The sequence below is a fragment of the Pelodiscus sinensis genome, chromosome 2 (genome assembly GCF_052426305.1).
Source record: "Pelodiscus sinensis isolate ZL-2025 chromosome 2, ASM5242630v1, whole genome shotgun sequence".
In the NCBI taxonomy this organism is placed as follows: Eukaryota; Metazoa; Chordata; order Testudines; family Trionychidae; genus Pelodiscus; species Pelodiscus sinensis.
In genome coordinates, this window is record NC_143053.1 from 20,836,523 (window position 1) to 20,863,861 (window position 27,339).

General features: G+C 43.4%; 2 protein-coding genes across 4 annotated transcripts in view; one reads left to right on the forward strand and one right to left on the reverse strand.

Moving 5' to 3' along the window:
- TATDN1 (TatD DNase domain containing 1) overlaps positions 1-13,181 on the forward strand; it is a 34,866-nt gene extending 21,685 nt beyond the window's left edge. For all 3 annotated transcript variants that reach the window (XM_025184930.3, XM_006123583.4, XM_075920158.2), the window contains exons 7-12: positions 1,052-1,137; positions 1,262-1,302; positions 2,804-2,880; positions 4,326-4,396; positions 5,773-5,899; positions 12,942-13,181. In XM_025184930.3, the coding sequence (XP_025040715.1) occupies positions 1,052-1,137; positions 1,262-1,302; positions 2,804-2,880; positions 4,326-4,396; positions 5,773-5,899; positions 12,942-13,044 (505 nt within the window). In that variant the 3' untranslated portion in view covers positions 13,045-13,181. The remainder of the gene's footprint in view (positions 1-1,051; positions 1,138-1,261; positions 1,303-2,803; positions 2,881-4,325; positions 4,397-5,772; positions 5,900-12,941) is intronic.
- An 884-nt stretch (positions 13,182-14,065) lies between these two features.
- Positions 14,066-24,229, reverse strand: RNF139 (ring finger protein 139). Its single transcript, XM_006123585.5, has 2 exons — positions 23,857-24,229; positions 14,066-16,094 (listed from the first exon to the last, which is right to left on the reverse strand). Exons 1-2 carry the CDS (start codon positions 24,029-24,031, stop codon positions 14,287-14,289), a joined length of 1,983 nt encoding a protein of 660 aa, XP_006123647.1. The 5' UTR covers positions 24,032-24,229; the 3' UTR covers positions 14,066-14,286.
- Positions 24,230-27,339: the final 3,110 nt, after the last annotated feature.

Below are 27,339 nucleotides of genomic sequence, written 5' to 3' on the forward strand. Positions count from 1 at the left end.
TCGTAACTCGATCTGTTCGCAAGTTGGATTGCATTCACTTACGTACGGCCACGCTGTTCGTAAGTGCGGATTTCGTTTGTAACTCGGGTACCGGCTATATAAGAGGCTGGTCATAAATACGAACGGTCGTAAGTCGATGCATTCATAACTCGGGGACCGGCTGTACAAATGCCAGGAGAATGCTCCCATACTTTCTCCAGCCCAGACATACTCATTTTGATGGTTCTTTATGCTGTCCTGTTGACATTAACCCCCACCTGTTTCCTACATTTTTGGGAGACCTATACTATTTAAACTATGCTAAATTGAAACCTAAAATTCCTCAATTATTAAAGCTTTGTGAAGGTAATTCAGTTCCCCTTAAAAAGGGAAAGGAGGGAAATGTCACACTTCTGATTCAGTGTCTGCCCAGCATAAACTCCCTACATTCCCAAATGTTGCCATCTCTGGCCACTTATTAACTAATTTCCAAAATGTATCACTTTTAATATAGTCATGTGCTCAGGGGAAGAATTCCCTTTAAAGACCCATTCTTCAAGTTATTTCATAGGCAAAAACTCCCATTCAGTGATACCATGTAGTGATACTCAGACTTCAGTGGTTCAGGAGCCAAATTAGCCATTAACATTATGTAAAAGAGCCACATTAGTTTGAATTCATTGTTTTAGTTATCATATATACTATTTATATATATATTCTCACAGCAAAATGACTGACCACATATTCTACGAGGATTGGCTAATTACATAGTAAAAGCATCTTAGCTAACAACTTAGATTGGTTAATATTTAATTCACACAGCATTTTAATATCACATGCTGCAAAGAGCCACAGGAGACGCATTAAAGAACCACTTGTGGCTCCTGAGCCTCAATCTGAGTATCATTGTGTTGGTGTCTTAATACTTGTGGACAAAAATGCATGTGGGTGTTTTTTGTGATTTTTTGTTTGTTTTTTTAAAAAGAGCATTCTGCCTTATGGCACCCCTCATTCTGGTTTTTATTGAATCTTGCACTGAGTTTCTATCTAAAAACATTTTTTTTCCTTACAGATATTTTGAAAAACAATTTGATCTCTCAGAGCAAACAAAATTACCAATGTTTCTCCATTGTAGAAATGCACACACTGAATTTTTAGGTGGGTTTTCTTTGAAAGTTTAAAGCAATGCTCAAGACCAAATGTGATAAAAGTGTTTAATATTTTGTTTTTTTGCCCTTTAGCAAACCATTTTGCTTACATTGTCCTTTCTTTTTATTGGCAGAGATAATGAGAAGGAATAGAGATAGATGTGTGGGAGGAGTGGTGAGTATGAACGACTTTGTAATAAATTATATTCAATCTAACACTCAATTCATTGTGTGAGTACTGTCCTTTTATTTGTAATGTAATCTCAGTAGATTTCTTGTTTAAATCCATTTAAACCACTCCAAATCCATAGTAGCTTTACAATCCCTTTCATACTTTTATCCTTCTCCAACAATTTCTCACAAGGAATGAGAAATGTTCAAGGAGAAAGACTTTCCAGATGACATTAACAGTTTTGGCTTGCCAGAAGTGCAGCTTTAAGTATTTTTTGCATTTTAAACTGGCTCTTTCCTAATTCTGAAGTGTCCATGGCTGCAGTTATTTGTAAGTTGTTAGCTATAGTTGTAATCCTGTCCTGAAATTGAACCCCCAAACAAAAAAAAAGTGAGTTTTATACACAAATAAAATGCTAATAGTATGGACAGATTTCTTTTTAGATAGTGCTTGGGAAATTACTATCTCACTAAGGCTACGTCTACACTGGCAGGTCTCGTGCAAGAACATATGCAAATGAGGAGCAGTGAAGAATATCACCATGCCTCATTTGCATACTTAATGAGCCACCATTTTGCACAAGGGGCTTTTTTGCAAGAAGGAGCAGTCTACACTGCTCCTTCTTGTGCAAAAAACCCCTCTTCCACAAGAGCCATTCTGCCACTTATTTTCAGGCAAAATGGCTCTTGCTCAAAAGCCCCTTGCACAAAATGGCGACTCATTAAGTATGCAAATGAAGCATGGCAATCAATATTCATTGCCATGCCTCATTTGCATATGTTCTTGCGCAAGGCCTGCCAGTGTAGAGCTAGCCTAAGAGTAAAAAATAGGTCATGCTTTTAACATAAGGAGCATGCTCACATAACTGCAAATGAGTCTGTTTTAGTGATAAAGTTCTCTGTGGCATTGATCCTACTACCACAAATGTCTTGGCTATCTTCTCTTTAACAAACTACACTTTTTCTGGTGCAACTAACTTTGTAACACATTTTATTTTCTTGTCTGTTGCATGCTCCAGGAGGAACAGTAACCATAAAAATTTGCTTTTTGTATAAAAAAAATTATCCAAACCATGTCCAGATGTAACTTTCAACCAGTATCCATCCACAGCAATAGAAATTTTATATTTTAATGTTAAAAAATTAATGCAAGCATATGACAATTTTAAAAAAATCCTCTTGCAGATTACTTTGAGAGAGAATCATTCCTAGCTGAGAGAGAAATAGCAGGTCAAACTTCCAAAACACATTGAGAGACAACACTACTTATCAAAGGGTGGCACTCTTCATCAACATTCAGATGCAGAATTTGGCCTGTGACCCTCTTGTCCAAAGGCAAAGTGCTAATAGATGAGCCTTACTGACTATAATGTGCTGAATGCTATATACATATCTTGCATATTACCTCTGGTTCTTACTTTACAATGAAGAGCTATGTTTACACCAATATTAATTTTGAGTTACAGGCTTTCTTATATGATGAAGTTTATAAACATCTTTTCTAGGTACATTCATTTGATGGAACAAAGGAAGAAGCAGCTGCCATAATAGATTTGGATCTCTATATAGGAATAAATGGTTGGTAAGTTCTTTTTAACAAATGATATTTTAAAATAGTTTCATAACTTTGAAATATAATTACTTTCTAAAATGAGGTTAAGTCTTCAAAGTGATCATTTGTAGACCGATTTAGAAGTGCACTTACTAATCTGTTAACTGTAAAACATTCTTAACTCACAGGTCAAATGCATTCCCCTTTAATCATTAAGATGATTTAGTCTTGGGCCCTTTCTGAGACCCTCCATGCCAATTCTTGTTTGTAAATAAGTAAGGTTGTGGAGTCTAGAGGCACACATATTTTAGGATACAGTATAAAAATGTAAAATATATTGTTTAATGCAAACACAACCAAGAATTAAATGTGACCAGCCTGATCTACCAATGGACTGAAATCACACTATTAATTATACAGAGACTTTACTGATTTGTATGAGCTCAACTGCTGCATCACTTGGCAGGAGCATTTAAATTATCCAGATTTTGGGCCAGATGAACACAGAAATCCAACAGAAGCTTCCATGTATTTTACCAGGCCAGTGTGGCCATAGAAGTTAATTTGTGCAACTAGGACTGGGACAGGGTTGTCATTTTTAGTCATAGCTTGGACTCACAGTTGAGAGCTTTTTATTATATACATTGAAGCAAATAGTACTTACTCTTTATGTGGAAATTAATTCTTTTAAGAAAGCATTTTTGCTAAGAAACCATTTTTATTGGTAAGGTAATGAAATAGCAATCAGACCACATGGTAGCTAATTTCTGAAATTTATGAGCTTTGTAAAAAGTGCACTACCAAGTTCATGGCCATCAAAAAAGAATCACAGATCATGAAATCTGGTCTTTTGTGTGCTTTTATTCTATACTATATAGATTTCACGGGGGGAGACCAACATTTCCCAGATTGGTGGTCCTGACTCGAAAGGGGAGTTGCAAAGTTATTGCTGCCCTTACTTCTATGCTGTCTTTCAGATCAGGCGGCTGGAAAGTGGTAGCTGCTGATTTGAGGGCCCAGCTCTGCAGGGTGCAGCACAGAAGTACTACTGCTGATGGTGGCTGTTCCCTTAGAGCTGAGCGCCCAGACACCAGCAGTCACTCTCCAGCTTCACAGCTTTGAAGGTGGTGCCGCCTGCAACAGCACAGAAAAGATCTACCAATGGACTGAAAAGAGGGTTGCAGTATTGCAAACTACCACAGTAGTCTTGTGACCCCCCCCTTCCCTCAACTCCTTTTTGGTTCAGAAACCTTACAATTGCAGCACTATGAAATTTCAGATTTAACTAGCTGAAATAATTAAATTTACAATTTTTTAAATCCTATGTCTATGAAATTGACCAAAATGGATTGTGAATTTGGTAGGGTCCTAACCATAAGACTCTGAGAAGATTATTGCAATTACATGTAGCTTAAGTATGGTTTGAACAGATAGCCACAATCTTTTAACACTCACTCCCTATGTTTGATTTCTAGCTCACTGAAAACAGAAGCCAACTTAGAAGCATTGAAGTCAATTCCTAATGAAAGATTAATGATAGAAACTGGTAAGTTGTTCTGACCGACCATACTGCATTTTTTAATGTTTTGAAAACTTTATTGAAGTGGATTTATGCTTGTATGGCAATAGACATAAAGGGCAGACTTCAGACACAAACTCACCACCACAGTGGCAGGGTTCAGGAATAGGGAAAGGATTAATTTGTTCTCCATGGATAGGTCTACACTGCCATGTTAGCCCAGGGTTGGAACTGTCTGGGCTGTCCACTGCCCGCGTGTTCCGCTGCTTTGCTCCCCGTCCCCCTGGTCTGCAGACCAGGGAGACGGGGAGCAAAGCAGAGCAAAGCCGCGGAGCCCGAGGGCAGCAGGACAGCCATGGTGCGTCTGGGCTGTCCCGCTGCCCCCGTGCTCCGTGGTTTTGCTCCAGACGCCTGTGGTACAGCAGCTGGGGCGCTGCCGGTTGGTCCCGTAGTGCCGCTCTGGGCACTACTGGACCAACCCGGCAGCACCCCAGCTGCTCTGCCCCAGGCGTCCTGATTCAGCCACTGCTGGTCAGTTTCAGCAGCGGCTGAATCAGGACGCCTGGGGCAGAGCAGCTTGGGTGCTGCTGGGTTGGTCCGGGCTTCCTGGAATCAGCCGCTGATCAGTTTCAGCAGCAGCTGACTTGGGGATGCCTGGGGTTCTTAAGTTGAATCTGTATGTAAGTCAGAACTGGCGTCCAGATTCAGCCGCTGTTGAAACTGATCAGTTTCAGCAGCAGCTGAATCTGGACGCCAATTCCGACTTACATACAGATTCAACTTAAGAACAAACCTACAGTCCCTATCTTGTACGTAACCCGGGGACTGCCTGTATGTAAAAATCGCACAGAATGTAATATAATGGAATAGTAATTTGAAGTAATTGATTCACCATAGAATCATAGAATAATAGGACTGGAAGGGACCTCGAGAGGTCATCGAGTCCAGCCCCCCGCCCTCAAGGCAGGATCAAGCTCCGTCTACACCATCCCTGACAGATGTCTATCTAACCTGTTCTTAAATATCTCCAGAGAGGGAGATTCCACCACTTCCCTTGGCAATTTATTCCAATATTTGACCACCCTGACAGTTAGGAATTTTTTCCTAATGTCCAATCTAAACCTCCCCTGCTGCACTTTAAGCCCATTACTCCTTGTCCTGTCCTCAGAAACCAAGAGGAACAAATTTTCGCCTTCCTCCTTGTGACACCCTTTGGATGATGGATGTTAAATTAAATAATCTCATAATCATGCTTTTATCATTTGGGAGAGAAGCTGTGCTTAAGGAGATTGATTTCTAAAATAAGCTTTGGTCTGTGGCAGGTGGGGAGGACATGAACCAACAGAGGAGCAAACAATTATATGAAATTAATAAATTATTTTATTTATATTTAACTCTTATAGATGCTCCCTGGTGTGGCGTAAAAAATACTCATGCTGGATCAAAGTGTATAAAAACAACATTTCCCACAAAAAAGAAATGGGAACTAGGGCATTGCTTGAAGGACAGAAATGAACCTTGCCATATAATGTAAGTATGTAATTTTTATATTTTAAATGAAGGCTTTGAAACATACACAAGGACATACAAAATTTAGTAGGCTTAAACAATGACAAAGTCATTGAATCTGAAGCAAGGTGTTGTACTCTGTTTTACAATCTACATATGTTTTGTGGCTAACTTTCAGGGGGGCTGGGTTCTTTCATCCTTATTGATGTCAGCAGGAATTTTGGATGCTCAACAAATCAAGGTGCTCAGTGATGTCTTTTCATTTAATATCCTAGTGTCCCTTCCCTCTATACTATAGTCCTCTTGTGTAACAAGAGGTTAATTCTCCCCTTAATACTACTGAAAGAGAGTCTAGATACCCAGATTCTAATTTCACTGTTTCCTCTTCCATGTTAGGTTTAGAGTATGTAGAACATCAGAAGAACCAATTGTGTTAACTTTTGAAGTTGGAAGAGGCTAGTGGAACATAGAGTGGTTACAAATTGTTTGTTTTTTCCCCCCAAAATCACCACTGATTTAAAAGCAGTTCCAGCAGATAAGAAGGCTAGTGTTGGTGTAGCTTAATCTGAGGGTCAGCGGCAAAATGAAACTGATTAAAATCACATCTGTTTTATTCTGCTCCACATCCAGTAAACACACCACTTTGATCCTAAAAGGAGGTTTGGAGATAAACAATAGTGCCCCAAGAGGGAAACTCTTCAGGTGCATATGGCCCCCATTATTCTAGAATAGCAGTAGGCAAAGATCCTATAGGCCAGATCTGGTTCACCAGGGTTAGTCCCTGAAGGGCAGCCGCTTCTACTTTGACCTGTGCCTCTGCAGGTACTGGCACCATTTTTAGCCAATGGGAGCTGCAGGAGACAGTGTCCTGGCTGGGAACAGCAATGTGCAGCCAACAGGAGCTGCAAACGCCCATGCCTTCAGAGGTGCAGGTAAATATAGCAGCAGTGGCCCAAGAGGGTCTAATCCTGGCAAACTGATGTTGTCTTATTGCCTATCTCTGCTCTAGAATCGGTCTAGAAAAACACAAACAGAAGGGGGCAGAAGTGCTGCTTTTAAATTTTATTAACTGTAATCACTAAAAACTAGTGGCTGAAATACTCAGATCTCTTCAAATTCTCATCCCTATTGTTTCTGTCTGGCTTGGGGGATAGATCTGCTTTCTCCTGTTTCTACTCCACACCTCAAAACATTGCCATGAGTAGACTTAGAAAAAATAGTATTTTATTATAATTTTGATGGATTATGTCTATTTTTTTCTTTTTATAAATTTACATTTCACAGTTGTGGGAAATTATAGGGAACATTTGGCAGTTGTTTAATGACAGTGGATGTTAAGATTCAAAAAGTTAAAGCTGTATAATTGTAAAAACAGATATGGTCAGCATTGAACCTTACTATATCCTAAGTTCTCATGCAGCATTTTCAGTACCTATCTGTAAATTTTAATTATCAATAGAAATATATTGTCATCAGTTTGTGTATGGTGAAATTGACATTTACCCCTAAAAATGTAATCCCCCCCAAGCCTAGTTGTAAGTGATTTTAATTTACTTTTGGCCAAATAACAATTTGCAAGCATGTCTGTCAGCAAGAATGTAAATATATTTGTAGCAATCAAAATCTGAAACTAGTTTACTTCTCACAGCAATGTTCAGTCACTTTGTAAATATATATATATATATATATATATATATATATATATACACACTTTTTGAGGCTAGCTTTTAAAAACACTTTGGATGTAGATACCAATAAGGCCAAATAAATTTGGCAAGTAATCCACAAGATTGATGGATCTTACTTTGATATGGTATCATCTATTATAAAATGTTGAGAAGTTCTTTATGTATAGCAATTTGTAGTAGCCCTTGAATAATGTACTTCCATGTGTAATGAAACTTTTCAATACATTATCTGACCTTACAGGGACACAGTTTGGTTTAAATTAATTTCTAACAATGTTTTGACAAACTTATGTATGTCCCTAACTTGTAAAGTTTATCTGCTCCCTGCTACTGCTAAGAGAGGTTATCTGGATGAAACTCAATTTATGTTTAAGAGCCCACTCCTCCCCTTCTCTGCACATAAGCTTGTCAGCTTCTCCTGTTTCAATTTACCTGTTAGAAGTGAATATCTTGTTAAAATGTTGGGGAGAACATGCCAGAGAACTTCCTTCAAAACAGCACATGAGATAGAAAGTGCAACTAACCATAGATAAAATTTTATTTATAATGTATTGGGGCAGAGGAAGGATTTTCATATTTCAGTGACAGTCAGCGACCTGTTACATTAGGCATAAAACTTTTAGGTCAAAATGTGACTAAACTCAGTTACCATTTCAAATGATCATAATAGCATGCAGCCAACTTAAACCCTGAATATCAATTTTCAGATGTAAACTGAACAAAACAAACTTACATTGATTTTTTTTTTTACATTACCTTAGGCTACGTCTAGACTACATGCCTCTGTCGCCAGAGGCATGTAGATGAGGCTACCAGGCATAGGAAAATGAAGCAGTGATTTAAATAATCGCCGCTTCATTTAAATTTACATGGCTGCCGCGCTGAGCCGATCAGCTGTTTGTCGGCTCAGCGCGGTAGTCTGGAGGCGCGGGTGTCCACATCAAAGGCATTTGTCGACCACCCAGGTAAACCTCATTCCAGGAGGCATACCTGGGTGGTCGACCGATGCCTTTAATGTCGACACCCGCGCGTCCAGACTACCGCGCTGAGCCGATCAGCTGTTTGTCGGCTCAGCGCGGTAGTCTGGATGCGCGGGTGTTGACATCAAAGGCATTTGTCAACCACCCAGGTAAACCTCATTCCAGGAGGCATACCTGGGTGGTCGACAAATGCCTTTGATGTTGACACCCACGCGTCGACCACCCAGGTAAACCTCATTCCAGGAGGCATACCTGGGTGGTCGACAAATGCCTTTGATGTTGACACCCAGAGGCATGTAGTCTAGACGTAGCCTTAGTCTCAGCTAAGATGAAGTGTGGTGACACTGGAAGGTGTTTTAGGCTAGATCCACAAAGAGATTTTGGTATTAACTGCCTACATTCAAAATTTAGATCCTCATTGTGACGGCGCGTTGGGGGTCCCCCGTCTCCTGCACCCCGAACTGGCACAAACAGACTGCACCAGCCGGTGGAATAGAGGAAGTTTATTGCCTCTCCAGGATACAGCACAGATGTAATCTGGTCACAGAGCTGGGCTAGGATGCCTCAGGCCCCCTTGAGATGGGGGGAGACTGGGCCCCTAAACTCCAGCCCCTCTCCCTAGGCTGTCTCCTCCATGCTCACAGACAGCAACTAACTAACTCTCTTCCAGCCCTGCCCCCCAGCCAGGGCAGCATTCCACCTTCCTTTGTTCCTCTCCATGGGGGGTGTCTGGCCATACTGGTTTGCATAGTGACTCATCCTGTTTTGCTGGGTCCTGGTACCCACGTCAGCCAGTGGGGGTTACCCCAGAGCCAGCAGCATAGAAACCAGCCAGGTACCCCCACTACGTCACACTCATCCTTTGCTCTGCTGCTGCCTAAATTCTTGAGGGTGGACACATGCAAAGCTGACCAAGTTATGAAGCTCCGCACCTACTTCATGCCCAAGTTCCAGTGGGATTTACAAACTAGGCTTTCTCTCATCTGTCTTGCCTGAAGGTCCCAATTTGGTAGGCATTCTCGGGGTCACTTAAAAGCATGCCAGAAAAACACAGCTTTAAAAAGGAGGTGGAATACTTAGCTCCAGCACATGGAGCAAACCGTCCGCCCTGTGCCTGCCCCTATTGTCACCACCAGCTTCCCCAGGGCTGGAGATTGGTGGCCCCTCTGAGTGTGGCAGGTGTGGGCAGAAGGGAGGGTGCAGAAGCTGGCTGAGGTCTTGGTGTGTGTGAAAGGGACAGGGTCTGGGGATACTTTGTTTACATAGTTGGAATTGAGTACCAGAAGCTGACTTTCCCCTGTAGTACAGACTTGGCTTTAGTCATTGGAGTCTTCCAGCATAGTATGCTAACCTCTAGGCTATGGAGTCACTTTCTCCTTAGGCTGATGATTAAGTATGTAACACAAAGTAAAATAGCTTCAGCAGGAGAGACTGAGAGACACTCATCCAGAATATCCTATTAGCTTAGAGTAGGGCTGGGCAAGATGTGGCCCAGGGGCCAGATCCAGCCTGCCTAACATTTCAGTCTGGCCCGCAGACTGCATCTGGCCATTTTCTGTGTATATCCTGCTGCCCATGCCACTGTATTTCCATGCAGTGGCTCATGTAGCAGGATCCTATTTAAATAGCTCACGGCTCATGATCACCAACATATTCTGAAGGGGCTAGAGCCATAAGCCTTTTAAATAGCTGCAGTAATCCTGGCTGGTTGCCAGGCAATGCAGTAGCAGCAAGTCCATGAGCCATGAGTCCATGTTTCTGTGTTTTAAAATTCAAAATATCTGACCCCAAACAGCTCTGGGGGGAGGCTAGTTCCCAGCTCTGCCTCTTCTCAGGGGAGGGGGAGTGGAGCCAGTCTGTGACCACAAAGCAAAATTCATTGTGACCCCCCCCCCCCCTGCAAAAATTATTTCCCACCCCTGGCCTAAAGCCTACTCAGCTGAGAGGTAGAAGACCTGTGTTCTCAGTTCTGAGTTAGGCAAAGTGTATGTTGAACCAATGTCTCCCACATTTTGTTAGAGTTTAAGAACAGCATCCTCCTCCACAGTCTTACTTAAATCAGTTCAGCTTATTTTAGGGACCTAAGAAATGGTTCATAGTTGTGAATCCTAAGTGGAAGCAGGCACCTAACTCCCTTAGAGGAATGAGGCTTAGGCAAAACCTCTTTGGCATTGTCTACTGCAGGAGTAGGAATTTATTATTTCTGATGTGGAGGCCACACCAAAATTCTGGAAACGGGCCAATGGGATTTTGCTAGAGGCAGGAGCAGTTCATGAAGCACTACTCCCCTTCCTGCCCCGCCCTGAGTTTGTGAAAAACAAACAGCCCAGCAGCCACTTTTCTGAGCGGCATACAGGGGCAGAACAAGCAAGGGAGTCTGCCTGAGGCTCACTGCTGCATCTGCATGCTGGATTCGGTGGCTTGATAGCTGGATGCAGCTACGGAGGGTGTTTTGCTCAGGCCTAGTCTACTGGTTAATTTAGGAGGCTTCTTGCTCAGCTTATGCTGGCTTTTGTGAATCCTTTTTTTAGGCATCTAACCCTCATGCATGGGTTCAGAGAGTACGGGAGCCTGACTCCGAGCTAAGGAGTGCCCTGGGTGGCAGCGCACCTAAATTTAGGTATTACAAGACTAACCAAGGAGGGTAAGGTGGGAAGTACTGTTTAAAATAAACTGCATAAGGCCTTTATCATAAGCCACCTGGTGATGGTCTTTTCTCATGAAGGGAAAATTCCCTGTTGTCATTGTCAGTTACAGTAGGTTCTCAGCTGGTGTTAATTGGGGTAGCACCATAAGCTTCTGTAGAGCTACCCCAATTTTCTCTGGCTGAGTGTCTGAGTGCATGGCCTTCAGGTTGAGATTCTATTTAGGAACTTAAATGATGGCCTGTTTTTTCAGAAGCACTGAGCAACTTCTAGTGCAGGGGAGCTGCTAGGTGCACAGACCTTTAGAAAAAAACCAGACCACTCATGTAGGCGTCTAAATATAAATTTCAGCTTCAGATTTCCTAGTGAGAATGTCTTGAGATCTGATCTTCAGGTGGGGAAAATTGGTGTAGCTCTGCTGAAGCTAATGTACCTACAACCAGCTGAGAATCTGACCCTCACTGATCTTTCACTTCATGTGTTATTCCTGCAAACAGCCTGTGCAGAAAAATTTCTTAAGAACTGAAGCATCAGTGGAAATCAAGAACTTGAGAGGGCAGCACTGAAGCTCTAGCTGAGTTTCTCCTGAGATGTTAAGCCAAAGTGTATTTACTAATTCAGATGTAGCTATGTAAGTGCTAAATAATCAGAAGGGCTACCAGGAATTACAAATTGGAAATCTGTATTTTTCTAAGCACAAATAAGTAGTAGAACATTGCTCTACCTGTCAAGACTCTCCTAGGATCAGGTTTACACTGCAGGGCAATGTTGACTTTAAGGTACACAACTCCAGCTACATGAATAGCATACCTTAGGTAAAGTTGCTGCAAGATCTCCACCATGAGGGGGGAAGGGGGGAAGGATGGGTCAAGGAGAGAAACTCCCCCATCAACTTCCCTTATGTTTCTTATTCTGGTGGAATACCAGAGTCCACAAGAGATTTATTGGCAGTTGATTTAATGGGCCTTTACTAGATCTGCTCAATTGACCCCTGGGGCATCGGTCACCACACTGCCAATCTCCCAGTAAGTGCAGACCTGCCCATGGTAACAATTTGAGAAGTACAACTCTTTAGGCTAGTCTTATCCTTTGGCTTCTTCCCCATCCCTTTTAAAGACTTATGGTTAGCATACCATATTTTTGAAGTGTTCATTTAACAGCCTATTATGAAACACCTACGAATTTATTCATTAGAAATAAATGTGGAGAGGAAGCAAAATATAACCTAGGGATATGAATGGTTAGTCAGCATGGGCTGGAGCAGCCCATGTCCGCAGCCAGCCAGGCTGCTCCAACCTAGCAGAGCTCGAATAGCTCTCCTGCCTGCCTCCATTTAATCATTTAACTGGTTAACTAATTAAATGGGACTTTACATCCCTACTCAAAACTATTTAATTGACTGTGCTTTTTATGGACATTATTTCTCCCTTTGAACTTCTGATACCTTACTGCACTTTATCCAAAATGGGAGTTTAGCAGAAATTTCACTGGTATAGCAGAATCACTTTCATTACAATATAAGGTTGTTTAACTGTTCAGTTAGGCCAAGTACAAGTTGTCAAAGAATCCAAGACTAGAAGACTGCCAGTTGAGTGGTTGATGTTTTAAGTTGGTAAAAGCTAGTTACTTTTTACAAATGAAACTAAAGTATACTTGTATCTATAAGTATCCCAACCATCTTGATCGCCTTGCAGCTATTTGTGTACACATGCACTAAACTGATGAGTAAAATTAACCTTTTTCTTTTTAGTCAAGTCTTGGAGATAATGACAGCAGTAAGAGAGGAAGACCCACTTGAACTGGCCAACACGCTTTACAACAATACTATTAAAGTCTTCTTTTCAGATATGTAAAGTTATGTTTCTTTCTTTTATTTTGCATGCTTTATACAAAATCTCTTATTCTTATTTAAAAAAACCCTGCAAATTAAGCTTGTCATTTAGAAAAAATTAGTGTGATACCACAATATGACAAGATTAAACCTGTCTCTGTAAGAAAAATACTGAATATCTAAAAGCCTCAACAAGCTTGGTCTGCTTTTTGTACAGTGTTTGTAGCTCTACTTCCCTCACATCAACATTCTAGGATAAATTTTAAAAGTAGGCTGTAGCAGCTAGTCATACTCTGGCTTTATCAGATTAAAATAAGTCTGCTAAAGCCAAAATTCCTATTGTACATGGTAACTTCTTATAAATGAAGTTTACCATCATATAGGTTTTCGAGAAAACACAGCAATTTTATTCTTCTATTCCACAAACAAGTCCTATTAAGTTTTCTACAAATCTTGAGATAGCAGAACTTTACAGCTGTAAAACTTCTGTGCTAACTAGAGATGTTAGTGTGTACTCAGTTACACAATTAACTAATACGCTCAGGCTTATTGGTGAATGTTATGGTTATACGCACCCCACACCTCCTTTCCATTGCCTGTGATACAGAGGCAGGAGGGGGAAGTGAGGGTGGTGTTTAAGCCAGCTTCTCCCAACCACAGGCTCCCACCAGCACCCCACACTGTTGCCTGTGTGGGAGGAGGAGAAAAGATGGCTTTAAGAGCCAGCTCCCCATAATACTGGCTGTCGGCTGCTCCCCTGCATGTAAATGCATAACCACTAAAAATTTCAGCGGTTACACATATACACAAATACATGATTTTTAACATTCCTACTGCTAACATTGTGTTTAAATTTAGAGGTAGATTAACTCTTGTTCAAAACTTTTCATCTCTAATTTATCTTCTAGGAAAACCGATGGTCTCATTTCTTTAATCATTTAACTCACAACCAAAATATCATTGTTACAGAATTATTAGTATGCAGTCTTTGGCACAGCAGATGGATTACAAGTGTCACCATATCAATTAAGTGTTTATCCAAATTTGTCTTAAAAACATGTGAAAACACTTTATTCCATGTACAATAATGTACATAACTTTAAGTAGTCATGAAAGAGACCAGAAATAATTAGTGGTATATTTACAGTAGCACAGACTGACAACTATTCACAGACAACACTGAGATACTGTTGTTGTGCTTAAGTATACAATGATGAAGTGGTACTTTTATTCTGTTGCTGAATAAACAAATAGCTCAGTGCTTTTAGTCACCCAGGGAGTCAGAATCAACATTAAGAGTCTCGTTCTGGTGTTCTGCCACACAGTCATCATCATCATCACTGTCGGTACTGTCATTATTTTCATTTAGTTCATTTGCAGCTTCAGCAGCAGCTTCTGCAACTTCTATAGGATTTTCATTAGGTGCAGCAACAAACCCATTGTTAGAAATATTTGCATTTTCCTTTTCTTCAATATATACTTTCTGATGGCACATTGGACAAGTATCTTGAATATAGAGCCATTTCCGAAGGCAAAGTGCATGAAAGTAATGATTACATGGAGTAATACGAGCTGATGTAGTAAACTCATGGTAGCAGATTGCACATACATCATCTATTTCATGTAACCGACTTCCTTTTACTTCAGGAAGTGAGTTTATTTTCTTAACAGCTGTCCTGCGATTTATAAAAGTTTTCCACCCATTCTTTGCTTGCAAGTAAATGTTGAAATAAGCATGTAGACACATCATGCAAGCCCGAATCTTACTTCCTGATTCAAATACCATGGTATAAGCTCCATTTCCAAACATGATTACACCAAATATAAACTCAATAATATTGCCTGTTGAACGAACATAGTAGACATAATCATCAAGTTTTTCCCATAGAACATTATAGTAGCCATCAATCATGAATAATATATAAACAGTGATCGAAACAATTACTTTCAGGCAAAGTTCCACACAGAATGCTGTAACTGCAAAAAGCCACGTATTTAGTGCATAGTGGTGCCAAAGGATATAACTGAGAAGAACTGGAAGAATAAAAAGGCAAGCTGAAACAAAAAGCACAGGGAAGTGTCTGCGAAATGACGACACATGAGAGGCACTGAGAGACATCAGTACAGGATCTGTCATTCCATGGATAAAATGCAGGACTGCAGTTAACAAAAGGCACATGTTTCTACTTAGGCGAACTAGTCTCTCTTCTGGCTTTAGACCACTTAAGCCAGTCTGCAGAGCCAAAATAAAAAATAAAACAGGTGCTACAAAACCAAGCCTCTTGTCATCTTCATCAGTTGATCCAATAAAGGCCAAAATACCAAGTCCCAGATAATGGGCTATTGAAGAAATTACAGCACTCATACCTAAGACAGTTAAAGTAGAATCACACCCACTTATAATAAGACTGCAAACTAGTTCCCAACAATTTTCCCAGGAAATCAAGTAGAACTTCTCTTGTGTATCAGTTTCTGCCATCTTGACAACATAAGTTAACACAACTGCTTGTGCTGTAAGTCTTGTTAGCCAGAACACACGCAGCACGGCTGGAAAACGAATTCTTTTCCACGTATCTTCCAACAATAGCTGTAATCCATAAATGCGATACATATGCCTTACTAGGAGATAGACGTATCGTGTGGAATAATAGAACCATTTAATTTTCATAACTAAGATGACTGTGGTATATAATGTCAGAATTAGACCTGAAATAAAGACTAAAATCTGTCTGACATTTAAAGGTAATTCAATAATCAAGCCTATAATAGGAATCAGTATATCCAGTATGATTAGTTGTGAATATATGGACTGCACATTTAACAATGTAACATATCCAATTCCAAAGGTAAGCTGAAGGATAGAAAGTGCCATCCATAGTGAAGGTCCTTTACGAGGGAGGAACTGAATTCCAAAAGCTGCTGTGTAGTAGGCACTGTAGAAGTTTATGTGCAAAGAAGCATAATAATTCACCAACACTGAGGTTGCAGCTAGCAGAAATGCCGAACTGATCATATAAAACTTGAAAAGTGCTCGCTGTTGCAACACCAGAACAACACTGGATACAAATACTCCTAAAAAACAGAATTAAATAAATTTAAGTTTTCGGCCAAAAATAGATCTACACATTTTACCTATAAACACTCATGGTAACCAGGTTCAGAGTTTTTAGCCTTAACATTTATTTACCTTTAAACATTTCTATAACAATATTTGTGAATACAGCTACTGTTTAAAATTTAACTTTTTCTGTTTAAGCACTAGACTACTTAACTTACTTTTAATAAACATCACAAAAATGAAACAAAAACAGTAGGGTCACTAACCACAACTGTGAAGTCCTATTGAAACTGCAAGAAAGACTAGCTATGTTCCCCATCTTGGCAAAGTGGGAGCCTTCAAAATCAGTGTTAAGACATAATGTAGGGAGATTCATAGATTTTAAGTCTTGAAGGGACATTATTGGTTCATCTAATCTGTCTTTCTGTACATCAGACACCACTAAATTTCCACTCATCTACGCCAGCATTGAGCCCAATATCCTATTTTTAACTAAAACACCGAACTGTGGATCTATAGATAACTTCAGGCTGGAGTTAATCCAGAATCTTTCCATAAAACTGGCTTTTTTATTACTTTAAAAATGTAGAGAACAGTGCAAGTAAGATGTTGCTATCAATATATTTTGAAATCTTCAGACATTCTTTAATTGCTATTTTGAGTTCATTTCAATTCTAAAAAGTCAAGCTATTACAACATCATAAAATAAGCTAGTGCTCAATTCATTTAACTTCTTAGTTTGAAAAGAGGAAACAATTATTTTTGTAATAAGTGTGATTTTAAGAGAGAGACTGCCAAGAATACAATTGTGCATACATTTTAATACAGGATATTGATTCCTATCCAGATCTGTAAAAAGTTGCTGAAAATCTAGGGTAAGATCCTGCAATTCTTTTATATATTTCTCAGGGCTGTTTGACTCAAATGACAAAATCTACTCAGTTTGCTTAGGACAGCATTTTGCAACCTTTTCAGGTTGGTGACCACTTATTTGAAGTCGAGTTTTGCAACCTCACATTTTTTCCCCTGATTTTATAGTAAATGTATCATCAATAATAAATCTATCTACTTTTGTGTATATATTGAGAGCCTGGTCGGGATTACTTGATTTGAAGGATAAGGGTGTGCAAATAGGGGAGCAAAATTTTCTTTGCTTAAGACTGACATGCTCCTCCTCCATCCCCTCCCCCACAATCCAATTCCTTTCTTGACACCTTCAGTGTTGCAATCCACTTGATGAGCAAAATATGGCCCATGGTCAGAACCCAGTCCACAGGGGCAGCAGGAGCCTCAGCCAAGCTCCATGCCTGTTCCGCCCCCACAAGGGGCCATGTGTTGGTTTTTGAAAACTGCGAGCTTGGGGGTAGCGGGAAAAGCTTTGCACACTGCCCCAGTCCCAAGCACAATCTCACAGCTCCCATTAGTCAATGGGAACTGCCTGTTTGCAAGATGGGCAGTGTACAAAGTAACCCTCCCCCTCAAGGCTCCAGAAAGGCACATGGCCCCCACAGCTGCTCTGAAGCGGTGTGCAGGAATATGGAAGGCACTAGAGATGTAAAATCCCATTTAATTGATTAAACAGTTAAACATGATGTAACCGATTAAAAGGTTAACTACTCCAGTCTGAATGGAGCAGCCCCTACCCCCTCCCTTCCTGTACTCCTGCCCTAGGAAACTACCCTCTCCCAAGCCCTGTACCCCTTCTCCAGGTCAGAATCCGCTCCTGCACCCATACCCCTCCCAGACCCTGCATCCTAATCTCTTGACCCAGGTCACAATCCAAACCACTGTACTTCTCCTGCACCCTTGCCACAGGTCACATGCCCCTCCCAGAGCCTGCTCCCTCTCCTACACTCCTCCTCCAGGTCAGAATCCTCTCTTTCACTCCCATATCCTCTTCTAGATCCTGCACCCAGGTCACAACCCTCTCCTTCACCCAAACTCCCTCCTAGATCCTACACCCCTCCTGCACCTTAATCCTTTGCCCTAAGCTCCCTTCTGCACCCAACCACTATCCCAGACTTTGCACCTCCTCTTCCATTAATGTCATGGAACAGTATGGCCCCTGACCACTTAAATTTTTGGAGTGGCCCCCATCAAACATTACTGTCCTTCCCTGCCTCATACTGTAATCAATACTAGGAATGTAAGGGAGTAGTCAACTCAACTACCCAATAAGCCTATGCTTATTAGGTAGTCAGCTTATTGGGTAGTCAAGTCGACTACTCGCATTCCCTCCCCCCTCCCCACACACACACCTTGCTGCCTCTGTATCAGAGGCAGCAACAAGGGAGGGGGGCAAGCAGGAGCTGGTGCTGGGAGAGCCAACTTAAAAGCCAGTTTCCCCCCAGCATTATCTCCCCAGTACCATCTGCCTCCCTCCCACTTGTTTCTGCCTCTGTTAGAGGTGGCAGGGGGATACTGGGGCTGCTGCTGCAAAGCAGCCCCTCTTCACAGCTGCAGCAGGATTTGGTCTTATACCCAGTGCAAGCCAGGACTAATCTGGGCTGCCTATCAACTAATCAAGTAGTTGATAGAATTTTTATCGACCACTTGATTAAATACCCACCTCTTAACATCCCTATATCTTTAATTCCCTTGTTTCTATTCTCAACTGTACTCCCAGCAATTTGTCAATATCTTTCTAATAATGTGGCATAGGGACGTTAAATATTAATTGAATAAGTTGATTAATCTCATGAATTCCGAGGAAGGGATGCATGTAGTCTATAGCATTAACCGATAAGCTTTTGCTTTTCGGTTAATGGACTACATTATTACATCCCTAATGTGGCACCCAAAATTTCACAGAGTATTCAAACATCCATAGAGTTATATTAGAAGGAACTATTACTTCTCTACATATTATTTTCTAACTCTTTCAACAACCACTGGCTCTTGCCAGCCTCTTCTCCCAATCCTCCTCAAGTGCAAGCTGGATTAAGAAAGCCACATCTCCAATGAACCTGTCAAATCAGCACACCCCAAAAAGGAGATATTGCTTTCTGAAGTGACAATTTAATGCATCAGGTACGCAAGACCCGAGAAGTGATTTTAATGTTTTAAGAAAACTTGGAGCCAAAAGAAATGGTGAAAGGAAAGTATATTATTAGGGAGATAAAGGGATAGGTTAAGCAGAGAGGTTGGAGAAAGACTGCAAATTAGGGATGTTAGCAACTAGTCTGATAGTAGAGTAAACATTCGACTAGTCACTCCCCCACCTTGCTGCTTCTATCAGAGAGAGGCAGCAATGGGTGGGGGAGGAGGAGAGTGGGAGCCAGTGTTGGGGGGAACTGGCTTTAAGCGATTCCCCCCAGCACCGTCTCTGCAAGGGGCAGGGCATGAGCAGGGACTGCTTCAGTCCCTGGTGACGCTTCTAATTTTGAAATGTACAAGAGCCCTCCCGGATTCTTGTAAATTTCAAAAGCAAAAGTGTTGCAGGGAGCACAGGGTGAGAGGAGACCCAAGCAGTCCCCGCTTGCCCCGTTCTTTCTGTGGTGCCCCCCATCTTACTGCTTCTATTAGAGCCGGTTCCCCACAGGCACTGTCTCCAGGGTGCCACCTGACCCCTGTTGCTGCCAGGAGTGGGGGAGTGGTTAGGGGCTGCTGCTGGGAAACAGTCCCTATTCATGGTAGCCAGGGCTGGCCACCGCGGACAGGGGCTGCTTGGTGGCAACAGCCACTGTCCGCAAGGGGCCCAGCTCCGCCACGACTGAGCGGACTAAGTACAAGCCAGGACTGAGCAGTCCCAGCTCACGCTGATTGCTGAGCCTCTGCATTTTAAATGTAGTAAGAGCCCAGCAGCTCTTGCTACATTTAAAATGCAGAGCAGCAGCAGAGGTGGCTCCAGAGCTGGCTCCTGGAGCTACCTCTGCTGCTGCTCTGCGCAGCAGCGCAAATCAACTATACGATTAGCCATATAATCATATTTTAACATCCTTATTGCAAATAGTTTTAGAATTCCATTCTGACTTTTTTAATCACCTTACCCAAGTAAAGTAAATAAGGGCAGAATTAAATTAAGACATTGAAACAAACAGGATTCCATAATGTACTGTAATTGTACAGTATTCCACAGGAGTGCTGGAACAATTTTTAAAGTGGAGATGCTGAACCAAACTGGAAACCCTATATATAATTAAAACCACTTCAAAGCAGGAGGTGCTGCAGCACTTCCATACCTCTTGTTCTAGCATCATTCTTCTCAAAACAAGGCATACTATCTGGAATGCTGTTTCAAAACTACGCAACAGAACTCTACAAAAGTTTCAGTGAAATTTCACTGGGATACACAACCTTTCCTCCCGTCCATAGCTAACCTGGGCTTTTAAACCTATTTTTTTTAAGTCAACTTGTTAAAAATAGAATAATTCTATACTACCACTGCCTACATGTTGAGTTTTACCAACAAAATTCTCCTATTAATTCAATATAACAAAGTAATATGTATTTTGCACTTGAATATTTCGGTTTATGCTGATCTCAATAACACATTTGTCAACTGGAAAGTGCAATCTTTAAGTATCAAGATATAGCTAGTTGACAAAATACTGAATAAAATATGTCTTAGAAAGTTGTTTCTGACTTGCAGACATTGACTGCAACAGCTCTTTTTTCTTGAGGGGTAGGGAAAAGGAAAAAAATAAATACAGGAAGGAATAGTCACATCAAGTCACTTAATTACTGATCAATATGAAATACATGAATATTTTAAGGAGGTTCTTCAATTAAAAGTGGTCAACATCATTTTGGGGTAGGAAGTGTGTTTATATCAATACAGGATTGTTCCCTACAGTATATCAGGTGCTGCAGCCAGTTTAATTTCAAGTGTCTCAAGGAATGAGACTTCCAAAACTTTCCATGGGAAAAAACAAAAACAGAATTACAATGCTAATTCTCCAAAAACCTATCATGCAGACACCAATCTGAAGTGTGCCATAATCACTTAATCCTGTCATTATGTACTTAATAGAGATCATCTAGTAACAAACACACCAAATCTCATTTATATGGTATTAAATTCAAGGCACTTCCTAAAGCTTCTGCCTCATACTAGACTTTGAAAGGTGTTTCAATGAGACATTTAGAAAGTATCACTTAAAAAAAAAAGTAATTTATCAGTTTGCGGTCATACCCATAATAGGTTAGGGAACAGAGGGAGTAAGTCAGAGCCTTCCAGTCCTGGAAGGAAAAAGAGATCTGCCTAATGCACAGGGACCATTTATTCCCTTCTCCCCCTTTACCTACACATAGACAAAAGCAGTAACAAGAAAGATTCTTTTTCCCAAAACCATTGACACCAGCTGCAACTGGTGGGCAAAGCACAGTGGGCAAGCAAAGGTCATCTAGCCAGGCACCCTAGAACTGAAAGAACCCACACATCTAGGCCATGTAGCCTACCCAGTTCAGCCACTACAGCCTCTGGACAGCGGCATTCTCTCAACTCTGAAACCATATTTTGTAACTTTCTATTTTATCAGTTAAATTTACTCTCTCTTATCTGCCGTATTGCTCCAGGTTGCCTTTTAACTCTCTCCCCTGCTTGTAACACTGCAATTCCTCAGCTACTCAACCTCATTCTCCTCTTTGTACGTCTCACCATCCTTCTCTCCCTTCCCCCTTTTTACCTTCCCTCTCAATTTCTTCTCTCCCACTTCAACTCCAAGTGTCCTACTACAAAAATGAAATTCTACAGCTAAGTTATGGTACTATAAAACATGTTTAAAGAAGAAATGAAGCCAACATGTGCCTTGCCTGCCAACATTCAACTGTGATTGTATAGGACAATAATATCCTAGTCCTATTTGAGAGACCCAGGAACATTACTGTAATATAAACATATTAGAGTCCCTGATTGTATAGGACAATAATATCCTAGTCCTGTTTGTGAGACCCAGGAACATTACTGTAATATAAACATATTAGAGTCCCTAATCAGCACACCCAGGAAAACAATGCAAAATTCCCCACTATCAAACAGGACTCGTCAAGTTACCAGGGTTACCCACCCATCTGGGGATTCTTTTTCATACACTTTACAAGGTGCAAGATTACACAAACTCAGTTTTTTCAGTCTGAAGGAAGGAAGACTGAGTGGAGACATGATAACATTCTTCAAGTTCACAAATGGTTGTTACAAGGATGAGGGTGAAAAACTTCTTGTTAACTTCTGAGAATAGGCCAAGAAGCAATGGGCTTAAATTGCAGCAAGGGAGGTTTAGGTTTAACATTAGGAAAACCTTCTTGTCAGGGTGGTAAATACAGGAATAAATTGTCTAGGGAAGCTGTGGAATGTCTGTCTTAGGTGTTCCTAACCTGTTTTTAAAAACCTCCAGTCAGGAATGATCTAGTTATTATATAGTCCTGCCTTGAATGCTGGGGACTGCACACTAGATGACCTGTCAAAGTCCCTCCCAGTCCTAACATAGCTGTTCTTCTATTACACTCAAAGATTTTGCAGTATGCTTCAATAAAGCACTACATTTCTGTTGTGTTTTTTAGTCTCTTATCAGAATGTGATATGTGTAAGGACACTAAGGAAAGGCTTGTGGAAAATCTTTAGACTACACAGAACATTACAATCTCAAACATGGAGAAAAGGGAAAACTCAAAAGAGAAGTGTATAGTAATGCAGAATGAACATATGACAAGGGACCTTTTAACACTGTGTAACCTATTTTAGAGACATTAAATGTATTAGCTTCAGTATCACTTGCAGGCATAGTTAGCTAGATAAAGTCACAATCATAATTCTTAATACTTATATGGAATTGTAAAATTTTATGAGTTCTCAAATTTTTATGGGGAGGGGTGCAAAAATCTCTCATTTTTTGACAGGTTAGGAATCACACAGAGAAACCAAAAGAATGAGGAAAGAGGAGCAGCAAAAGAGATCGGTTCAATTTAATTCAATTAGAATATAGAAGTGATGAGTTCTCAACTTGCTGCTGTTAGGAGGGAAGAGATGCTGAAGCAGAAGGAAGAAAAGGGTGAGAATAGAAAAGAGTGAAGCACTATGAGCTCAATGAAGTGAGACTTGCAGCAGGAGACTAGGGAACAGCAGTCATCTATGCTCTCTGCAGCTAAAAAGGAGCCACAGGGCAACAGAGCCTAGAGAACTCAGGTCAGACGGCAGAGAGTCAGGGAGGACACGGGCAGGAAGGCTCTCAGGGAAAGGAGAGAGGGGTTGCGGGGAGACAGGAGGCAGCAGGGATGAGACACAGAGGCCTCAAAAAGAGGGAGCGCAGCAGCCACGAGGCGGGAGGATGACTCGGCTAAGCCAGGAGTGGGGAGGGAGGCAGGCTCCAATAAGGAGGGCGGGTGGCAGATAGTTGGGAAGGGAGTGAGAACAGAGAGCCAGGGGCCAAAGGGTTAGTTAGCAGTGTCTACAGGAGCCGGGGCGCGACGGGAACAGGGATGTAGGGAGGAAGGGGTCTCCCTCCTCAGCACCACGGGATCCCGGCGAACAGGGAAAGGAGAAGGACGGAGGGTCTCTCCCCGCAGTAGCCTGGGGCACGTGGGGAGAAGAGGGAAGCGAACTTAGGGTGGAGAGGGATGGGAAGGGGGGGGTCCTTCCCAGCAACCCCCCCTCAGGAAGCCGGAGAACAGGGAGAGGAGAAGGGGTCTCGCCCTGACCACCCCGGCGAACGCAAGGTGGACGGGGGGGCGGGTCTCCCCCAGCAGTCCCTCCCAGAGCCCGGCGAACAGGGGAAGGAGAGGGCAGAGAAAGGGGTTTCACCCCCAGGAGCCCAGCGCGCGGGGAGGGGGATCTCTCACCCAGCAGCCGCAGCAGCACCCCCAGGAGCCCGGCGTACAGGGAGCCCCCCGGCAAGGGGTAAGAGTTGAAGATGGCGTCGATGAGGAAGAGGCTGGGCACCCGCAGCGCAACTTCCAGCCCGGCCCGGAGCCGCGGGCCCAGCCCCGGCAGGTGCGGGGGGCCTGGGGCCGCCATCCCCAGGGACCCGCCGCCTCGTACCGGTCTCTGGCTCAGAGACCAGCTATAGTCCTGTTCCCGCCTCCCGGACGGGCCTGGCCCCCCGCACTGCGGCCGCCTCCATGTTCCTTTCGCGCTCGGGCCTCGGCCTACGGCCGCCAGCACCACCCTGAGGGGAGGCGGAGACGCGGCTCCGTCACAATGCGCGGCTCCGCCCCGCCTTCCACAGTGGCCCGGCCGGGCCGCCCGCTGCTCGGCTCGGGCGGTGAAAGAGTTCCCGTCGGGGGCTCGGGTCCGGCACCGCGCCGCCGCCGCCGCCTCCTCAAGCCGCCCTGCAGCCCCATAGCCTCCCTCACACCGCCCTGCTGCTCTCACAGCCTGTCACTACCTGGCCACCTGTTCCCCCTCCGGGAATCCCCTCACAGACCCTGCCGCTCCATAGCCCCCCCCACACACAATTCCCTCACACTGCCCTATAGCTCCCCATTGCAACCCCCTGCTACCACATAGCCCCCCCACACACAATTCCCTCACACTGCCCTATAGCTCCCCGTTGCAACCCCCTGCTACCACATAGCCCCCCCACACAATTCCCTCACACTGCCCTATAGCTCCCCATTGCAACCCCCTGCTACCACATAGCCCCCCCACACACAATTCCCTCACACTGCCCTATAGCTCCCCGTTGCAACCCCCTGCTACCACATAGCCCCCCCACACAATTCCCTCACACTGCCCTATAGCTCCCCATTGCAACCCCCTGCTACCACATAGCCCCCCCACACACAATTCCCTCACACTGCCCTATAGCCCCCCATTGCAACCCCCTGCTACCACATAGCCCCCCCACACACAATTCCCTCACACTGCCCTATAGCTCCCCGTTGCAACCCCCTACTACCTCATAGCCCCCCCCACACACAATTCCCTCACACTGCCCTATAGCCCCCGTTGCAACCCCCTGCTACCTCATAGCCCCCCACACACAATTCCCTCACACTGCCCTGTTGCCCTATAGCCCCCCATTGCAACCCCCTGCTACCACATAGCCCCCACACACACAATTCCCTCACACTGCCCTGCTGCCCCATTGCAACTCCCTGCTACCTCATAGCCCCCCCACACAATTCCCTCACACTGCCCTATAGCTCCCCGTTGCAACCCCCTACTACCTCATAGCCCCCCCCACACACAATTCCCTCACACTGCCCTATAGCCCCCGTTGCAACCCCCTGCTACCTCATAGCCCCCCCACACACAATTCCCTCACACTGCCCTGTTGCCCTATAGCCCCCCATTGCAACCCCCTGCTACCACATAGCCCCCACACACACAATTCCCTCACACTGCCCTGCTGCCCCATTGCAACTCCCTGCTACCTCATAGCCCCCCCCACACACAATTCCTTCACACTGCCCTGCTGCCCCATTGCAACCCCCTGCTACCACATAGCCCCCCCACACACACAATTCACTCACACTGCCCTGCTGCTCTCATAGCCTCTCTTGGCCACCTCTGCAATCTCCTCACACCACCCTGCTGTCCCCTAATCCCTCTCACACTACCTGGCCACCTGTTCCCACTCCCAGAATCCTCACAGACCCTGCTGGCCCATAGCCCCCCCACATAATTCCCTCACACTGCCCTGCTGCCCTATAGCTCCCCATTGCAACCCCCTGCTACCACATAGCCCCCTTCGCAACTCTTTCATACTGCCCTGCCACCCACTGCTACTCCTGCAATCCTCTTACACTGTCCTGCCATCCTTATAACCGCCTGCTATAACTTGCCTCACGCTGCCCTGTTGCCCCATAGCATCCCACTGCAACTCCCCTGTTGCCCCATCGGGCTTCCGCTGCAACACCACACAGCCACCTCTATTGCCCCTCATAAATTGTAGGTTGGGGTGGGGGGATTGTTTTATAATGAGAAATGTCCTTATTCTTGAAGAGGCTGATGATTAAATAATACTGATAATATTGTTCAATTTGAAATAAAAGTAGCAATACACTCTTGAAATATTTGAAATAAGTCAACACTAACCATTTTTGAGGACTCAGCTCGGTAGCGGTGTTAGTCTGTATAAAAACAATGAGTAGTCCTAAAGACTCCCCCCCCCCCCCACACACACACACACAGAGAGAGAGAGAGAGACTACACTGGCCCCTTTTCCAAAAGGGGCATGCTAATTTTAAACTTCAGAAGTAGGAATAAGAGATCCTCTGGAATAGGGCTTTATTCCGGAAGATCGGGCCAGTCTAGACACTTTTTTCCGGCTTATCTACAAGCCGGAAAAAAGCGGCGATCATCTTTATTTAAATCCCGCGGGGGATATTTAAATCCCCCGCGGATTTCCCTATTCTGAAGTTTAAAATTAGCATGCCCCTTTCGGAAAAGGGGCCAGTGTAGACGTAGCCAGAGAGAGAGCTTAACAAATAATGCAATCGTGATATGCGCATGCGCAGCGCAGATTGCCAGACAGTGCAGCTGGCGAGCAGGGCTTGTAGTGGTTCAGCGAGCCCTGTATGTATATATGTAAGCAGGGTCTGAACCACTGCTTCCAGTGCAGCCAGCTGAAAGGGGAAGGGAGCCCTGCGTGTGGTTATGCTCACTCAGTCATTTAGCTGTGCAAGATAACTGTTTATATGTAAATACAGCTCATGCTGGAATGGGAGAGGAATCCAGGGTGTGGTTATGTAAATCCAGTTCAGCCAGTACTATAGGCCTGATGGATGGTCAATTTTTGGAATGGAATGTGATGTACAGGAGGCCGCCGACCCGATTGGTTCCTGGGGAAGCATTGCAAGTCGGGGGTATCGTAACTCAAACCCTCATTTATGATAGGCACCAAGCACTGTCATAAATGCAGGCCGAGGACATAAGTCGGGGGTTTTCGGCCCCTTCCGCAGTTATAAAAATGGTTGTAAGTGCAGGGGGTCAGAACTCGGGCGGTCGCAAGTTGGGAGCCTCCTGTATTGTAACTAATTTCACTGTAGTAGGGTCACAAACCATGTTAACCCTAAATGTAGGAATTATAAAATATGACCACCAGTGCTTGCAGGAGAGACACTGTCATTGTAAAGAGTCATAGATGGACAAGCCCCCTCCAGACTCAAGTGGAGTGGATTGGATTGGGAAGGGGGGGAGAAAGGAGCTTGAACCAGCAGGCTACATGCTCGCCAGGTGTGAGCTGTCAGACTGGTTCAACCTGTCTCTCTCCCTCCGGCTTCCTTCCCCCCATTCTAAGGATAGACCTAAAACAGACTCCATAAGGAGTCTCTTTGTTTTTTTGAAATGTTATTCCAGTGGGGGTTGGAATCTTTTGG